The 16,999-nt window shown below is 52.9% G+C and overlaps 1 protein-coding gene across 2 annotated transcripts; it reads left to right on the forward strand.

Moving 5' to 3' along the window:
• The first annotated feature begins 8,323 nt into the window (after positions 1-8,323).
• On the forward strand, positions 8,324-16,533 carry MCAM (melanoma cell adhesion molecule). 2 transcript variants are annotated; one of them, XM_019663651.1, is made up of 16 exons: positions 8,324-8,417; positions 10,234-10,358; positions 10,448-10,655; positions 11,217-11,287; positions 11,381-11,465; positions 12,368-12,547; positions 12,656-12,777; positions 12,864-13,029; positions 13,117-13,235; positions 13,307-13,448; positions 13,620-13,741; positions 13,853-13,994; positions 14,096-14,164; positions 14,355-14,502; positions 14,824-14,941; positions 15,429-16,533. In XM_019663651.1, exons 1-16 carry the CDS (start codon positions 8,351-8,353, stop codon positions 15,456-15,458), a joined length of 1,914 nt encoding a protein of 637 aa, XP_019519196.1. In that variant the 5' UTR covers positions 8,324-8,350; the 3' UTR covers positions 15,459-16,533. The 2 variants fall into 2 exon arrangements, with proteins under 2 accessions (XP_019519196.1, XP_019519195.1); XM_019663650.1 differs by lacking the exon at positions 14,824-14,941 and having other exon boundaries at positions 8,325-8,417.
• Positions 16,534-16,999: the final 466 nt, after the last annotated feature.

Here is a 16,999-nt window from a genome sequence, read left to right on the forward strand (position 1 = left end):
TGGGCCAGTGAAGCAACATCCTCCACAACTAGACTGAAGAACAAAATGACAGCAACTTGTCTGTCCCCCTTCCCCCAATTCCCCAGCACTGTTCCCATCCCCCCAATTCACCAATAAAAAAATCTTTAAAAAAAAAAAAATGAGGAAACAATTCAAACTAGGAGCACCAGGGGGCGCTCTCAGGCAAAGGAGAAATAGAGAAATGATTGTAAACCTAAATTCCAATTTCATCACATCATTTGGCCATTGCTCAAGAACTTGCAGTGGCTCCCCATTGCCTACTCTATCTAAAGATCCAAGTTCCTCCCCCATTATGTAGCTCCACCTCATCTGCCAAAGCTCCCACATGTATGTACCTTCTAAATTGTTGAATTTCTAGCTAGCCATGTAACACTATTGAGTACCAACATAAGGGTGGTGCCAACAGCTGGCGGTAAGTGGCTACAGTTCTCCTCAAGGCACTCCAAGTAAACATATAATGAAAATGAAAGCAGTGGGCTTTCTCTGCAAATATAATGTCAAACCATGTCACCCAGACTCCCATAGAGTCCCACCTTCTGGCCAGATGGCTGCTTTGAAACTCTTATACAGAAATTCTGTAGCTGTCATTTCTTCAGCCTTATCCCTTTCTTTTTGCTTGTGCCATGGCCCTGCCTGGAATGATCTTTCCTCACTCCTCCCCTGTCTAAACCTGACTTCTCATTGAAGCCTCCAAACTTCCAGAAAGTGTGCCTAGTCCTGGCCAGTGCAGGCAGAGGTCCACAATGATGCTTCCTTTTCTGAATCCCTATTGCACTTCCTGTTTATACCATATCAATCAGTGGTATTCAATCACTACTTTCATTTCCATTATTTGTTTACTTAATTCAGCTGTAGATCATTGCAGGTATAGTGCACAGGTTTTGGAGTTAGATAAATCTTGGTTCAAATTTTAGTTCCTTGGGATGATGAAAAAGTTCTGAAACTAGCCAGTGGTGATGGTTGCACGACACTGGGAATATACTTCATGCCACTGAAATGCACACTTAAAATGGTTAAGAGGGTAAATTTTATGTTATGTGTATATTATCACAATAAAACAATGTAGTTCCATCACTCAGGCTGTGTGACTTTAGGTCATGTCCTTCTTTGTGTTTCAGTTTCCTCATTTTTTGTTGTGGTTGCAAAGATCAAAATAAATATCAGTGATAAAAATGACCGCTAAGTGAATCTAAGTTGTAAAGTACTATACAAATGTTAGATATGAGTAGCTTATTCTCTCATTCTGAGCCCTGCCATGTCTCCTCTGAACAAATAGTCACTGTTCAGTCACTTGCTCAAGGGTTGCCTCAAAGCCACCAATTCCTTCATGGAGTTTACAGCCAGGGTGTTTGAGACCAAAGTTGAACAAGCACTTTCCCATGTGACAGGGATGTGAAAGGGGGTGCCCTGGGAGAGCACAGCCCGGGCTGACCTAGTCTGGGACTTTTCTCTGACTCGAAATCCTGTGTTACTCTCCACTTTTCAAGTTCACTTAAAGGCCCAGCCACAGGGGTGTGGGGCAGGGAAGCAGGGGGCAGGCTCCTGGCTTGCCTCCCTTCTCTTTCCTCCCGCCTCTCTCCTCTCCTCCAAGATCAGCTGTGGCAACTATAATGGGGGTCACAGGCCCCACTAAGGGTGGAGTGGAACAAGGCTCCCTCCTTCAGGGCTCCTCCTGGGTTGCTCCAAGCTCAGTATGGAAGAGAAAACAAATGCAGAAGTGGCCTTCAGGGAAGAAAGGGGCCAGGAGATCCAGAGCTGGCATTGCTAGATTCCCCATTCCTCTCCTGTAGACTAACTGGCCTTTCCTCAGGGATAACAAAGTCAAATTTAAACAGCTCTCTGAGGACATTCCTCCCCCTAGATGGTGGTATTCTGAGGAACAGATGTGAACTTCCCTGAGGGGATAGGTATAAACTCCCAGTACCCTGCTCTCAACCCTCTCCCCTGGCTCCCAACATGCTCCATTCTCCAAATTTAGGGAGGAGCAGGTGGGAAAGGGTTTAGGCCCTCTGAGGCCAGAGAACTGAGACCCAGGATTAGGGGCAGGAGGCCCCATTGTTACAGATGACAGGAATGAGTCCTGCAGAACTAGAGAGAGACCCAGAAGCCACCACCCCTGTCCCAGTGCTGAAATCCTGGCTGGAGGGTCCCACTCTTTCCTTGATCAGAGGTCACTGTGCACCCAGGAGGCAGCCCTCAGGGACTCCCCAGGCAGCCTTGGCTCTCTGCCCAACTCCATATCCCAACTCTGCCTCCCCCTCTCACTTTTCAGAAGACGGGAGAGAGCAGAGTGAATCACGCTGCTGGCCCCGCGCTGGGAAAGGCCTGAAGACCGGATTCTGAGCTTCCGGAAAGCCCCAGAATCCCCCGCAGGAGCCCCTCCCGGCCCAGCCCCGCGGGCGCTGCCTGAGCATTTATGGTAATGTTTGGGTTGGTGCGAGCGACAGCGGATGCCCCGCCTCTCCGTGGCCTCCACTGGACAAGACCTGGGGAGCAGGGGCTCCTGAGACACCAAGGGATCCCCTGGGCTGGGGTTCTGGGCGCTGGGGGCTGTGCACGTGGAAAGGACCCTAGGGTCGGAGGGAACAATAATGACAGACAGACTCCGGTCTGAGGGCTCAACAGAGTGAAGACTAGGATAGGAGGGCTGTGACCGTCCTCAACATACCCCACCCACCCACTGTTGCCCCCTCCTTGTGACTTATGGGTCCCTACTCCCCAGGAAGAGTCCCTATACAACCACAAGCTCTTTTTCTTTCTCTCCCTCCACTCCCTGGCAGGTCAGGAGCTGAGAGGAGAGGCCAGCAGCTCCCAGGGGAGTCACTGGAATGCTGGGAGCCTGGGAACAGACCCTGCAGTCCCTGGGAAAGCCAGGCTGTGGGAATCCCACCCACAGCCCCCTCCCCAGGATGGGCCAGCGATGCCAGAGACCCCAGGTCCCCAGCAGGGGGCTTTGTGTGAGTGGAACACCCCCTTGTCCAAGCCCCAGCTTGTCTCGACCCCAGAGTTCAGTAGGCCAGCTGTGACGAAGACTCCCCCACACCCTTTCCTTTCTCTGGCCTGGCCTGCTTCAGCATAATCCTAGCCATTGTGCCATTCACCCTTCCCCCTCCCTACTCTGGACCCCTGTACAATGGGGCCTTTGCCGCCTCCAGCACTCAGGGTGGAGATGAACTCACTCACTCATGGTTTTTCCAAGTTTAAAAATAGCCCCTCCCATCCCCCCAAGTCACCCTTTTCTTCCACGGTGTTTCTGGGGTCCAGGCTGCACCTCCTTCCTCCTGTTCTTGGTCAGGTGTGAAGGACATGGATGAGTGTGTCCGGCCAGGATAGGGGCTGCTTCCCCCCATTCAATCTCTTCCCTACATCTTCCACCCAGCCCCCCAATATCCTGTTTCCTGCCCTGATGATGTCCTGAGCAACAGCTGCCCCCCCACTCCTCCCACCCTGTTTTTCACTCCCTCAGCACTCTCCTCCCAACTCAGATACCCATTTTGGGAAAATTCTCCTACCTCCCCTTAACCCAGACTGGACCCTATTTTGTGGCCAGTTCAGGGGGTTCCCCAGCCTCCATAATTGCCAAGATCTCTGGGTCACCCTTCTCCACTTCCAGCTCCTTCCCATTGCAGCTGCAAACTTGTCTTTATCAGCTTCCTTCCTCCACTCAGCTCAGCCTTCTCACATCCTCCTGGTAAAGGCCGCTGGACCAGAGGGGTGGGTGGGAGGCCACTGTGCCCACAATGCTAGCGCTGAGAGAGCGCTCCTGGGTTGAAATCTTACTCCAGTGAGCCCCCAGGGACAGACCCGTCCTTTTTTAAAAAAAAACAAACTCATGAACAGATTTTTTATTTCATTTTATTGGGGAACAATGTGTTTTTTCCAGGACCCATCAGCTCCAAGTCAAGTTGTTGTCCTCCAATCTTAGTTGTGGAGGGTGCTCCTCAGCTCCAAGTCAAGTTGCCGTTTTCAATCTAGTTGCGGAGGGTGCAGCCCACCTTCCCATGTGGGAGTCAAACCAGCAACCTTGTTGTTAAGAGCACACTCTCTAACCAACTGAGCCATCCAGCCCAACTGAGCCATCCAGCCGCCCACCGGCAGCTCAGCTCAAGTCGTTGTCTTCAATCCAGTTGCAGAGGGCGCAGCTCACTGGCCCATGTGAGAATCGAATTGGCAACCCTGTTCCCCAGAGCACACATTCTAACCAACTGAGCCACCTGGCCGCCCCTGTCCTTATCTTTTTACCTCCAACTCCGCTAGAGCTATGGCCCCACTCTTCTCCACTTCTCTTTGCAATTAAATGTAAGCCCTACCCACTCTGGAGACTTTAGCTGAGGACCCAGAACATGGCCACCACCCCACCTAGCCTTAGTTTCTCTGCCTGTGGTCAGACCTATGGCAGAGAGACACAACAGAGGGCCTTCCACGTAGTGGGGCCTCTCATCTCTGAATAGCCTGTCGACCATGGAGGAGCAGGAAAGCAGCATTCATACCCCTTCCTTCTGCAGAGAAATCACGGGCAAAGAATTAGGACTCTGGCCTGGGACCTCTTCTGATCTTGGCCTACATCTGGGCAAAGCTGCTTCTAACCCTGTCCAGGGGCAAGAGTCTCTGCTGGTAGAAGGCCCATAGCTGCCTCGTTGGTCTCCCCGTCTGCTGGATCTCAATCCTCTTGCTGGAAGTTCTCTCTCTACTGCCTTTCTTTCTTTTTTTTTTTTCTTAGATTTTTATTGGGGAACTGCGGGGATGGGAACAGTGCTGGGGAATTGGGGGAAGGGGAACAGACAAGTTGCTGTCCTTTTGTTCTTCAGTCTAGNTATCTTTTTGTTTTCCGATGGTCTTAGGCGACCCCTGTGAAAGGGTCGTTTGACCCCCAAAGGGGTCGCGACCCACAGGTTGAGAACCGCTGCTCTAAACAAAGGAAAATAATATAAAGATTCGTTTTAGCCTCCTGCCCAGATCATGGTCTGTTATGGTTATTGTTATTGATATTATTTCTATTGTCCCACTGTGTATTTTTTCCCAATTTCAAATCTTGGAGAATATGCCCATATCCCCTTCAAGATACTTGATCCCACCACCCCTAACATCTCCTCTTCAAAATCTTATTTGTCCAGTGACAAGGTCTTTATGTTTCTGCAACCTTTGACACCAGTGACTACTTCCTCCACCCTTGTTCCCTGGACATTACCTTCTCCTGTATTCTTTCTGTTTCAGTCATGATGCCTTCTTTTCTCTACATGATTTTAAAATCTGTGTCTTCAGTCTGAGTCCCTTCCACAAAGTTCAGGTTTCGGCTGCTTCCTGAACACAGACAGCTCCCAGATATCTCACTGGTGCTTCAAACTCAATGTGTACAAAATCAAACACAGCAAACTTGCTGTGCCTGCACTGTGTGCAATTAACCAGCCAGCTCTGCACACCAAGAAAGGCATTTTTGGAGTTGGCAGGATCTTCTAACACAGTATTTCCATTATTTTGGTACCAAGACTTCCCCTTTGAGTGATCTGAGATATTACTCAGCCAAAGCCACTTTGAGTGAGCGACAACCTTTGAGTCAGTTGGCAACCATCTATGGGCAGGCAGAGGTTACCTATGGCCGAAATTCTTGTGACAAATGAATTACTACAAAATATTCTTAAGCTTGGGGCGGCCGAGTGGCGCGATGGTTAAGAACTCGCTTGGGATGCCAGAGGGCCCCGGTTCGGATCCCACATATGAGGGCTAGTGACACTGCCCTCCACAGCTAAGATGCTGAACAACAGCTCAACCTGGAGCTGGGTTGCCTGTGAGTCGCCGGCGACGGCGTAGGCTGCAGCCCCTGTGGCAGTGGGTTGCCATGGGCTACTGTATGTAGCCAGCANGGCTGCTGGCCGCTCACGCTGGCTGCTGGCTACATACGGTAGCCCATGACAACCCACTGCCACAGGGACTGCAGCCTACGCCGTCGCCGGCGACCCACAGCAGCCCAGCTGTAGAGGGCAGTGTCACTGGCCCTCATATGCGGGATCCGAACCGGGGCCCTCTGGCATCCCAAGCCAGTTCCTAACCATCGCGCCACCCGGCTGGCCCCTTTTTTTTGTTCTTAAATAATTTATTTTTTAATATTGGCTTTTGTGAAAAGTTACAATTATTTAGGAAAACTTGAAGACATCCAACAGAGTAAATAGAAGTCTACTAGGGACAACTAAATGTGCAAATTTCCCTACTGCCTTCTTTCTTTCCTGCAACTGCTGAAGCTCTCTCTATCTTCTGACATCTTAGAGGAGTGGGAGAGCTGATACATTCTACCTCTGCTATTTCTGCCCTGTTCTGCCTTCACTCCCCTTCTTCCTGTTTCCAATCCTCTCTGAATCTCCTCCAAAGTTTTGACAACTCTTTGGTTTGGAATCCCCCTCATTAAGCCACCCCAAAACTGCCTGCCCCCAAGATGCTCAGATTGCCCCAAGCTACTGGCTTCCTTAAAGGACAGTCTTTGTGCTTGTTTGGTGGAGCCATGCAGGGAAGAGATGTCACCCTGTACTCTAATCTCATTTCCCCTTCACTGCAGAGGCAGCTCCTCTACCCCCACCTGGCTTCACTCTCCTCAGGGCGGAAAAATTCTGAACTGATTGTCCTTGGTGGTTAGCTGGCATTGTTTTCAAGCCAGGAGAAAGAATGATTAGTTAATGGTGTTAAGTAAAGGGAAGGGGGCGGGGGCAAGGAAGCGGAGCTCCATGCCCAGCTCTGGGCTTGCCAGGGCAAACAGCATCCTTCAGCCATTCCCACTCCTGCCCTGCAGACAAACAAGCTCATCCATTCCACTCTGGGCCCTGGGCCAGTCCATACATTCACTCTGAGAGGCTGAGAGCCATGGTCCTCTCTTCTTCTCTCCGTCAGGCTCCAGGTCCCTGGCCTGGCAGGTGAGGCATGGCCCCTGGCTGGAGACAAATGGAGAGGGAGGAAGGGGTTAGTAAGGTTCTGAAAGACAGGCTGATGTGGTTTGTGAGTCATCTCTGCGTCATCAAAACACCATCCCAGAGGATTCTTTCAAGTCACCTGCCTATCTCCTCCATCGTTTGCTGCCTCACCCTGCTCCTCCCCCAACCAGCAGAAAGTCTGCCAGGCCAGGTGACAGGCCTTCAACCCCAAATCCAGGCCCCTATTTGGCCCTCCTTGCTGAAGTAGTTCTAGGGGTCAGTGTGCTGAGTCTCTCTGAGGCAAGAGCCCATCCCACTCCCTTAGTTTAAGAGGCCAGAAGACCCAGGGTTTGGGAATAAGACCCCACTCTGGCCAGGCTGCCTGAAACCAGATCTGATTCCTCCTCCATACCCTCACCCCCAGCTGCTGAGCCACAGTCTACAGTGTTGAGGGAACCTGGGGGTAGGTGGGTAGAGGAGGGTGAAGCCCTGCTCCAGGGGGTCCTATTAACTGTCAGGAACAGCAACAGGTTTTCAGGGGTCAAGTTGGAGTCCCTTCACCCATTAATTTTTCCTTCCCTTTTTCTTCATTCAGGTGAGGGGAAACTGAGTCCCAGGCTAGGCTCAGTGCGTGAAGAGGGCAGAAACAGAATTCTCAAGGCCTGGGCTTGGACAAGTATGAAACCTTGGGCCTGTGAATTCGGCTCCCTCCCTCCTTTCTCTAGTTAAGGACAGACTTTCAGGAGCTTGGATTGCAAGGGACAGCCCATAAGGCACGATCTCCATTCCCCAATACAGGTATCTCTGGGTCTGTAGGATTCGGCCCAGGGTTCTTCCCTCAAAGCTGTCAGGACTGCGAGTCATGGGGGCAATGCCAGGTCGGCGGCAGCCACAATGGTGCAATCCTTCTGGGAAGCGACCGTGGCCGGCCGATTTCTGTGGCAGGGGTCCGATGGGGTGGAGGAGGAGGCGGAGAAGAGCCTGAATGGGAGGCTACCACTGGGGACACCGAGGCCCTTGTCATCTGCTCCTCAGCCAGGTCCCCCAGGGCTGCACTGGCTGGTAGGGGCTAAGCAGGGCGAGCGCTGTTGGTTCTGACAGGGGTTACTCTGGGCATCCAGGCCAGCTTCTCCTCGCTGCCGCCTCGGCCAGTCAGTCCGGCCTGAAACACCTGTCCCTGACCCTTCATCCTTTTCAAGCTGGGAGCTGGGAAGCCGGCTCCGGCCTACCTCCGCTCCCTGCCTCTCAGAGCGGCGCCGGGCATAGCGGCGCCTGGCCCGCCCCCCAGGGCTGCGGCGCGCGGGGCGGGAGCGGGGGCGGGGGGCTGCGGGGCGGGGCCGCCCGGGAACTGGGGCCCCCTCCCCCGCCCCCCTGACGTAAGCCCCGGCGGCAGCGAGCTCGCTCACTTGGCGCTCGCCCTCGGTCCGGGAAGCATGGTACTGTCCAGGCTCATCTGCGCCTTCTTGCTCGTCGCCTGCTGCTGCTGTCGCCGCGCCGCGGGTGAGTGAGGTCGCTGGGGGGCCCGCACCCCGAACGGCTCAGGCCGGGTGTCTTCGGTCGAGCGTGCCAGGGAGCGGAGCTGGCTTCGCGGTGGGGGCCGGAGCTTTGCGCTCCAGCGTGCGCCCCTCCTTCCCGGGTCCCTGGCACACGGTGCCTTGCGCGCGCGGCACTCTTCTTTGCAGCCAGTTTGCAGCCTCATTTCGACTATCCCGAGAGCAAGACTGGGGAGGCGGTAGGAGGCTGCAGCCCGGTGCGGGAAAGGGTGGAGCCGTGCGTCTTGGAGCACAGGGAAGTTTTTCCTCAGTGCCTATTCTGGGGTCCCGCAATTGGGGCGGTGGCGGGAGGCGCAGCTAGAGAGCATCACCTCAAATCGTGTATTCTGCGCCCGCCTGTTGCTGGAAAAGGCAGCTTTTCTTAGCTGGAGGGGGTGCGCCGACCCCTCCCTCCCCAGCCTGGGCTTCGAGCCAGTATGGAGGTGAGCGGGGGAGGGGGAGGACAGCGGCTCCCGCCCGAGTTGGGCGTTGGCAGGGGCTGGGGGACGGTGTGGGTCGCCTAGCGTGCAACCGAGTAACGGGATCACAGGTGGCAGAGACGAAGGACTGAGGGTTCCCAGAGTGGAAGCGCCCCAGACTTGTTACACCTCCGGGAATGGGACCACATTCAGGTGGGAAGAGCGCCCCTGTACGAACTGCCTAGGAGCCGGGCGCTCCCGGGTCCACGCTGCCCTTGTATGGCACGCAGCGGTGTCGCGTGTTTCTCTTGGCTCCTTCTCCCAGATCGCAGCCGCTGTCAGGCTGGGGAAGGGGAGGGCTAGGCAGTGCCCAGCTCGCTGGCCTTATGCCCAGTGCCGACAGCGTCCCTGGGGCAACTCCTCCTCCCCCCACTGCTGCCTCCCAAGCTGACTGTATTTCAGGGGAAAGGGCTAATCAGGCTCCTCAGCTGCAGCAGGTCCAGCCCAGTCCTGCCCTGCTCTTCTGTCTCTGGGGAAACGGAATCAGGGATCTAAGGCTTCTGCTGGGAGTTGAAGACCACGCCATCTGACCTCCCTGTCTGGGAGCCAGCGCAGGCAGAGCAAGAACCCAGTCATTGCAGAGTCCAGCCAGATGGGACTGAGTGACATCGCCTCCTCACAGGGCACGCAGCACGCTGGCACCACTGACATCACTCCTGCCCACTGCCTGGCCCTTGCGTTGACCCGTGGAGGAGGCTCAGACCCCTCTATGACTCTGACCCCTCCATACTCACAAGACTCCCAGGATGGGATCCCAGGAGTGTGTGGGATGTTCATGAAGGTGCTGCTTGGGGAGTATGAGAGATGAACTTCTGGCTAGGATTGGCCCAATGGTTCTTGTGGGGGATTTGGTGAGGGGTGTTTTTGGAGGGCAAATGGTAGAGTAGTGATGTCTTCCCCTGGGTGTGGGGACACAAAGGGGCCTGTGTGCCCCAGCGTAGCACATGCCTTGCATTCCCACACTCAAGCTCACTCAGCGAGGAGGGGCACTGGAAGGAAAGGGCCTTCCTCTTGGCCCAGAGCCTGGGTTGCCCCTCTCTGCCAGCCTCAATCTGGGAGGTGCCTGGCGCTCAGGGTCTCTGCTCCAAGGACCGGAGATGACCATCCCCAAGTCCCTTGAACTGGGAGAGAGCTGGCCCTGGGCGGACAGTAGAGAGTGGTTGAAGGTTAGGAGAGGACAGGGCCCTCTTCAGACCCTTAAAGTGGCAGGAAGAACAGCTGCAGTGAGCGGGTGTGAGAGGAGGGCATGGAGATCAGCTGGAGCTGACACAACTGCTGGGGTGTGCCCCCTCCCTCACCCCCTAGGTGTGCCTGGAGAGGCAGAACAGCCTGAGCCCGAGCTGGTGGAGGTGGAAGTGGGCAGCACAGCCCTTCTCAAGTGTGGCTTCTCCCATTCCCAGGGTAACTTCAGCCATATCGACTGGTTTTCTGTGAGTGCTGGGGCTCCAGAGAGGGCAGGAGGAGGCTCTACCCTTTATGTAGGCCCAAGACCTTCACATCCTCTACCACCTCCCCTTAGGTCCACAAGGAGAAGCCGGCACTCATCTTCCGTGTGCGTCAGGGCCAGGGTCAGAGCGAACCTGGGGAATATCAGCACCGACTCAGCCTCCAGGACAAAGGGACGACTCTGGCCCTGACACATGTCACCCCCCATGATGAGCGCATCTTCCTGTGCCGGGACAAGCGCCCTCGGTCCCAGGAGCACCGCATCCAGCTCCGTGTCTACAGTGAGTGCCGCATCTGTGCCTCGTGGGCAGTATGGGTTGTATGAAGTGCTGGTCCCATGCCCCTCTTCATTTTGTAAGGACCCCGGCCCGGATCCTAGGCCAGACAGGCTTATTTTAAAAATACCCCAGTCCTGAAGAATAAGAGGAAGCCACACTTCAGCCACTTCAGCTAGGTTTAGCAGAGTATCCTGTTCAGACACCAGAATGTGGTAATAACAAACTGAAACTTAATATCACAAGAAATAATTATAGTAAAAACTTAGATTTATAAGAAATGGGTTGAAATTTTACAGAAATACTTTTTTTTTTTTGCAACTGGTTTGAGACATCTCACAAAAACTAACAGCTCTTCTTGCTTCTGTCCATTTGCTTTACTTCTGCGTTTGCCCAAAACCCCGGAAATCAAACCCTATACAACTTCCACCTGCCAAGACCTCGGGGCCGTTCTCCTGCAGAGTGAGGCGGACGCCAGACTAGGCTAATAAAGCCTTTGGAATGAAAACTCTGTCTCTTGGGTCATTTTTTAAGAAGTAAGGACCTAACAATTTCTCTCCCTTGTAGAAGCTCCGGAGGAGCCAAGCATCCAGTTGAATACCTTGGGCATTTCTGTGAGCAGCAGGGAGCCTGAGGAGGTGAGATACACCAGGGTGGCCGGTGGTAAGCAGGAGCTAGAGTGGGGCTTGGTGGGGTCTCAGAGGCAGGGAGACTCACCCTGTCCTTCTTAGGTTGCCACCTGTGTGGGGAGGAATGGGTACCCCATTCCTCAAGTCATCTGGTACAAGAATCGCCAGCCCCTGAAGGAGGAGAACCGTGAGTAGCCCTCTCAGCCCTTAAAAACCATTCTTATGACACCACACAGGGACCACCTTACATTTTATTTTACTTTTTTTTTTAAAGTACACAAGTGATGCTTGAAAATATTTTCATAAGAATTTAAGCTGTACAGCAAATCTAGAAGGAAGATTTCCTTCCTGCCCCAGACCCTCTCCCAGAAGTAAGCACTGCTGTCAGTGTGTGTTCTTTTGAGCCTATTTTTGTTTACCTGCATATATAAATAAATCTAGGAATATATAGGCTTTTGTTTTTTTATTACCTAAATCAGTGGTTCTCAACCAGGGATGATTTTGCTCCCCTCTGGAGATACATTTGGTTGTCACAAATAGAGGGGTGCTACTGGCATCTAGTGGGTAGAGGCCAGGGAGGTTACTAAACATCCTGCAATGCACAGGACAGCCCCACAACAAAGAATTCTCTGGCCCAAAACATCAGTGGTGCCGAGGTTGAGAAACCCTGACCTGAATGGTATTGTATGGTGTACATTGTTATACAGTTTTGTTTTCCTTTTGACAATGAGTGTTGGAAACCTTTCCAGGTCAGTCTTTTTAGATCTACCTTATTGTTTAGTCTACTGCCCAAGATTCCATAAGATGTAGATAATATAGTTTAGTTAACCATTCATTCCTGTTACTGGATGACTAAAATGTTGCCTTATTCCTTTTTTCATCACTGCAGTGTTATTTGTACACATCCTTGTATGTGTGCCCACATGTGTTTGTAGATAACGAGCAGTGAAAGTGCTGGATTGAAGGGTCTCAGCTTGCCATTTGTTCTTGGTCCCCTTTAGGTCTCTACCCTGCCAACCACTGAGGAGACCATGGGTGGGTTGGAGGCAGGGCTGAGGCCAAGCCCTTGTTCCCTTCCTCCCTGTCCAGGAATCCACATTCAGTCATCCCAGATCGTAGAGTCAAGTGGTCTGTACACCTTGCGGAGTGTTCTGAAGGCACAGTTGCTTAAGGAGGACAAAGATGCCCAGTTTTATTGTGAGCTCAACTACCGGCTGCCCAGTGGGAACCACATGAAGGAATCGAGAGAGGTCACTGTCCCTGTTTTCTGTAAGTACCGACGGCTGCATCGGGGCTGGGCCTGGGGGAAACTCCTACTAGCTTCTCCCTGCCCAGCATGGGCAGCGTGGGCTGAAAGCTATCTCCTTTGCTGTGCAGACCCAGCGGAGAAAGTGTGGTTGGAAGTGGAGCCTGTGGGAATACTGAAGGAAGGGGACCGTGTGGAAATCAGGTGTTTAGCTGATGGCAACCCCCCACCCCACTTCAGCGTCAGCAAGCAGGTGTGGAGGGCTTTGTGCTTGGTGCAGATGGGGATGTAGGAGGGGCTGGAGGCGCACTCTGCTCATCCCTTCATCCTCTCCCACAGAACCTCAGCACCATGGTGGTGGAGGAGGAGAAGACAACCGATGACAATGGGATCCTGGTCTTGGAGGCTGTCCAGAAGAAGCACAGTGGGCTTTATCAATGTCACGGCCTGGACTTAGAAACATTGGTATCACTGCAAAGTGACCCACAGGAGCTGCTGGTGAACTGTGAGGGGCTGGGGGCCCAGGACAGAGGGGCCAGGCTGGGGTAAAAGGGAATCCCCAAGCAGGCTGACACCATTGCTGTGTTTCCAGATGTATCTGATGTCCGGGTAAGCCCCGCAGCCCCTGAGAGCCAGGAAGGCAGCAACCTCACCCTGACCTGTGAGGCAGAGAGTAACCAGGTTCCTGAGTTCCAGTGGCTGAGAGAAAAGGTACCCAGGTGGCCCTGGGGCTGTGGGGTGGATGAGGCTGGGAGTGCCCTCTGACATGTCTCTCACCCCAGACAGGGAAGGTGCTGGAAAAGGGGCCTGTGCTTCAATTACACAACCTGAAACGGGAGGCAGGGGGAAGCTACCGCTGCATGGCATCTGTGTCCAGCGTACCTGGCCTAAACCGCACACAGCTGGTCAACGTGACTATTTTGGGTGAGGCCCTCTGGGCAGCGATCTGGTGGCCCCTTGAAGCCACCCCAAGTTGGGTGGTTTAAAGTTCTTTGAGGGCAGAAAGCCACTCACCCGCTGCCCTGGGGTGCTCTGGGGAGTGGGGGGGGGCGGGCTAGTGGAGTTTGCTGCCTTACTCTACCCTTGCCTCCCCAGGGCCCCCGTGGATGGCATTAAAGGAGAGGAAGATGTGGGTGCAGGAGAATGCGATGTTGAACCTGTCTTGTGAAGCATCAGGAAATCCACGGCCCACCATCTCCTGGAATGTTAAGGGCATGGTGAGTAGGCACATCTCATCTTCCCATGCTCTCATTAATCCCTGACCAGGCTTTGCTGCCATAACCAGACACATCCTCCCCACCCCCTGAACTCTGCCTCGTTCTTTGTAGGCAAGCGAACAAGACCAAGATCCGCAGAGTGTCCTGAGCATCCTGAATGTCCTTGTGACTCCAGAGCTGTTGGAGACAGGTGCTGAATGTATGGCCTCCAACTCCCTAGGCAAAAACACTACCATCATTTTCCTGGAGCTGGGTAAGTGCCTCTTCCTGCAGAGTATGGTAGGGGCATGCCCAGGCATGGGCATCAACTTGTGCTTTTCCTAACCCATCCCAATCCCTTTACTCTCCCAACAGACTCCAACAGAACTGGCCTCAACACGTCCACTGTCAACCCTCATGCCAGAGCCAACAGCACCTCCACAGGTAAGCTGGACCTGGCCTGAAAACAGGGCATCCTCATTCTGCCCTGACTGTCCCTGGGAAACCCTGCCAAGAAAGGTGAGCATGGCCCATCTTCTATCAGCCCTGGGTTGGGTGGGAGTGGGGGTGGGGGCAGTGATGGAAATGTGGCAGCCTGAGGCAGGGAGTGACTAGGATTGTCTTTGTGGGACAGAGAAAAAGCTTCCCAAGCCGGAAAGCAAGGGTGTGGTCATCGTGGCTGTGACCGTGTGTGTCCTGGTCCTGGCTGTGCTGGGTGCTCTCCTCTATTTCTTCTACAAGAAGGGCAAGCTGCCTTGTGGGCGGTCAGGCAAACAAGAAATGTAAGCACAGTTCCTAGCACCCTGCCCCCATCTCCTGCTACCCAACTTGCTGCCTCCTCCCAACGTTCCCCTGCCTGCCCCAGTGCCCAGTCACCCTTTAGGAGCAGGAGTGGGACTCTGGGTTTGACTGCTCCCTGCTTTACTGCCCACTACCCAGCTTCCATCAACCACACTTTCTCCCTCTCATTCATTACCTGTTTCCCTTCCCTGAACCGGCCCAGAACACCAAAGAGCCCAATAACCGGCCCAACGTCCTTCCCAACAGTCCGTCCTTCCCTTGCCCCTTAGTTGCCAACCTCTTGCCTCCCTCCCTCCTCCCAGCACGCTGCCCCCATCTCGTAAGAGCGAATTTGTAGTTGAAGTTAAGTCAGATAAGCTCCCAGAAGAAATGGGCCTCCTACAGGGCAGCAACGGTGACAAGAGGGCTCCAGGAGACCAGGTAGGAAGCAGTTCCTATGGCCAGTGCCTGAAACAGCATCAGGGATTGGGAGTAACAGGGGCTGTCGGTTCTCATTCACCAGAACACTAACCCTTTCTATCTTTCATTTGTCTCTGTTGGAGGTTGGGAGCCAATCCCGTCTTGCCCTCATAACACTACCGTCAAATGGTAGGGCCAGGCCAGTGGCTGAGGAACCCTGGAGAGGGTAACTCCCAGGACTGAGAGCAAAGACCCTGTCCCATCATCATCACCATTTTCTGAATGGCTCTTGTAGCTCAGGTCACAAAGTGTGAAGTGTGGCCCAGTCTGATGTGGGGGCCTAGACTGTCCTTCCTTGCCCTGCCGTACTCACCCTTGCTGCTTCCCTCCAGGCTGCACCTAGTTCATCAGCTTTTGCTTCAGTCCCTACTCTCTTCTAGTGCTCACACACCCTGAACTCTGGTCGCTATCTTCATGTCCCCTTACTTCTGGTTCTTCCATTTTTTAGGGAGAGAAATACATCGATCTGAGACACTAGCTGCTGAATTACACTGAACTCTCCCCCCTCCCTGCCTGGACATGTCTTGTTCCCTGCTCACCCTCATCCTCCGCACTCAGGATGGTCGCTAAAGCCTCTAAAGTGGACGACAGAGAAGACCCCTGCTCCAGCTCACTTGCAGACCCAATTTTAGAGGGTCAGTGGGCTAGGACCAGAGCCGTCCTGAGAAGGACCTCACGTAGCCCTGGAGGTGCGCTCCTCAGGGATCAATCCACTTTCTCAATTTGTTGACGGGGCCTCAATATTCCAGGAGTGGGTAGGAGAGTTTCTTGCAGACTGTGTATCTCTTTATACGTTATGATGTAAATACCCATCTTCTACCAGCAGTTAGTGAATTAGGTAGCCTATTTATCTTGAGCTGATTTCCTGCCCCAAAGGCTAGCTTCATAATTCAGTTGTATCACTAAACTGAGGACACACTGAGCCCAGGCCCCTCTCCACAGATGAAGTATGTTCACACCAGTTCTGGATAGTACCCCAGCAGTATGTAGAAGCAACTGCCTGCCTGCCTCAAGTCCCTTTTGTGACACTCCTTTCTCTGGGCAGAAGCCAGGAACTGGTGTCATTCCTTAAAAGGTTTGCTGGGTATATCTCATTGTCCCTGCAGTGTGGAAGCTGTGCACTGTTTTTCCAGAGTTAACGCCATTGAGCTTGAGCTCCTGTATTTATTTGCCTCCTACTGCCCTCTCAAGGGATGATGTAAGACTGATAGGTGAGGGCAGGGGACAGAGATGAGGTCCCGACGGTCCTTTATGGGGATTAAGGTTATATTAGCACCAAACTTCTACAAACTAAGCTAGTGGGCCTAGACCTTAAAAGAAGGGCCCTAATGAGAGGATGGTACTTTAGGATGAGAAACAGAGGCCTGGCTAGAGCTTGGGGTGTGAAAGTATATCTGTGTGTGCGCGTGCGTGTATGTATGTATGTGTGTGTGTGTGTATGTATATATATATAAGAATACATATATGTATGTATATGGTTTTGTTAGGTTGTGTGTAAATTTGCAAATTGTTTTATATATGTATAAAAAAATAAAGCTAAATTGTCCCAAAAATCTTACACTGCTTTTTGTTCATCATGGGAGCCACAGCAGCCTGAGACCTCCAGAATTGATTGGAACTATACCAAAACGAACACAGAACCCTTGGCACTTGGCAGCAGAGACCAGGGGTTACCTCTGCTTCTGAGCAATGGCTCAAGCTCTACCATAGAGGACACCCCCCGTTGCTCAGCAGCACCCTCCTCCTCTAGGCAGCCTATAGGGCCTGGCAGGTCCTTGGCAAGGAGCTTTTTCCCTTTTTCTATGCTTTCCTGTCACTTAGACTTGCCCTCGAGAAAGCACCCAATGTATCACTCACTCTTCCACTACCACAAATAAGCAAGAACTCAAGTCTGCTACAACAAAAGAAGCTTTATTTTAAAATATTTTTTTACACACATGGGTGCTTAAAAAAGCTCTTTAGTTAACTGTGTATGGAAATGAAAAAAATTAATAAATAACATTAGTATAACAGACCTCT

This window comes from Hipposideros armiger, unplaced genomic scaffold, assembly GCF_001890085.2.
Source record: "Hipposideros armiger isolate ML-2016 unplaced genomic scaffold, ASM189008v1 scaffold_396, whole genome shotgun sequence".
Lineage (NCBI taxonomy): Eukaryota > Metazoa > Chordata > Mammalia > Chiroptera > Hipposideridae > Hipposideros > Hipposideros armiger.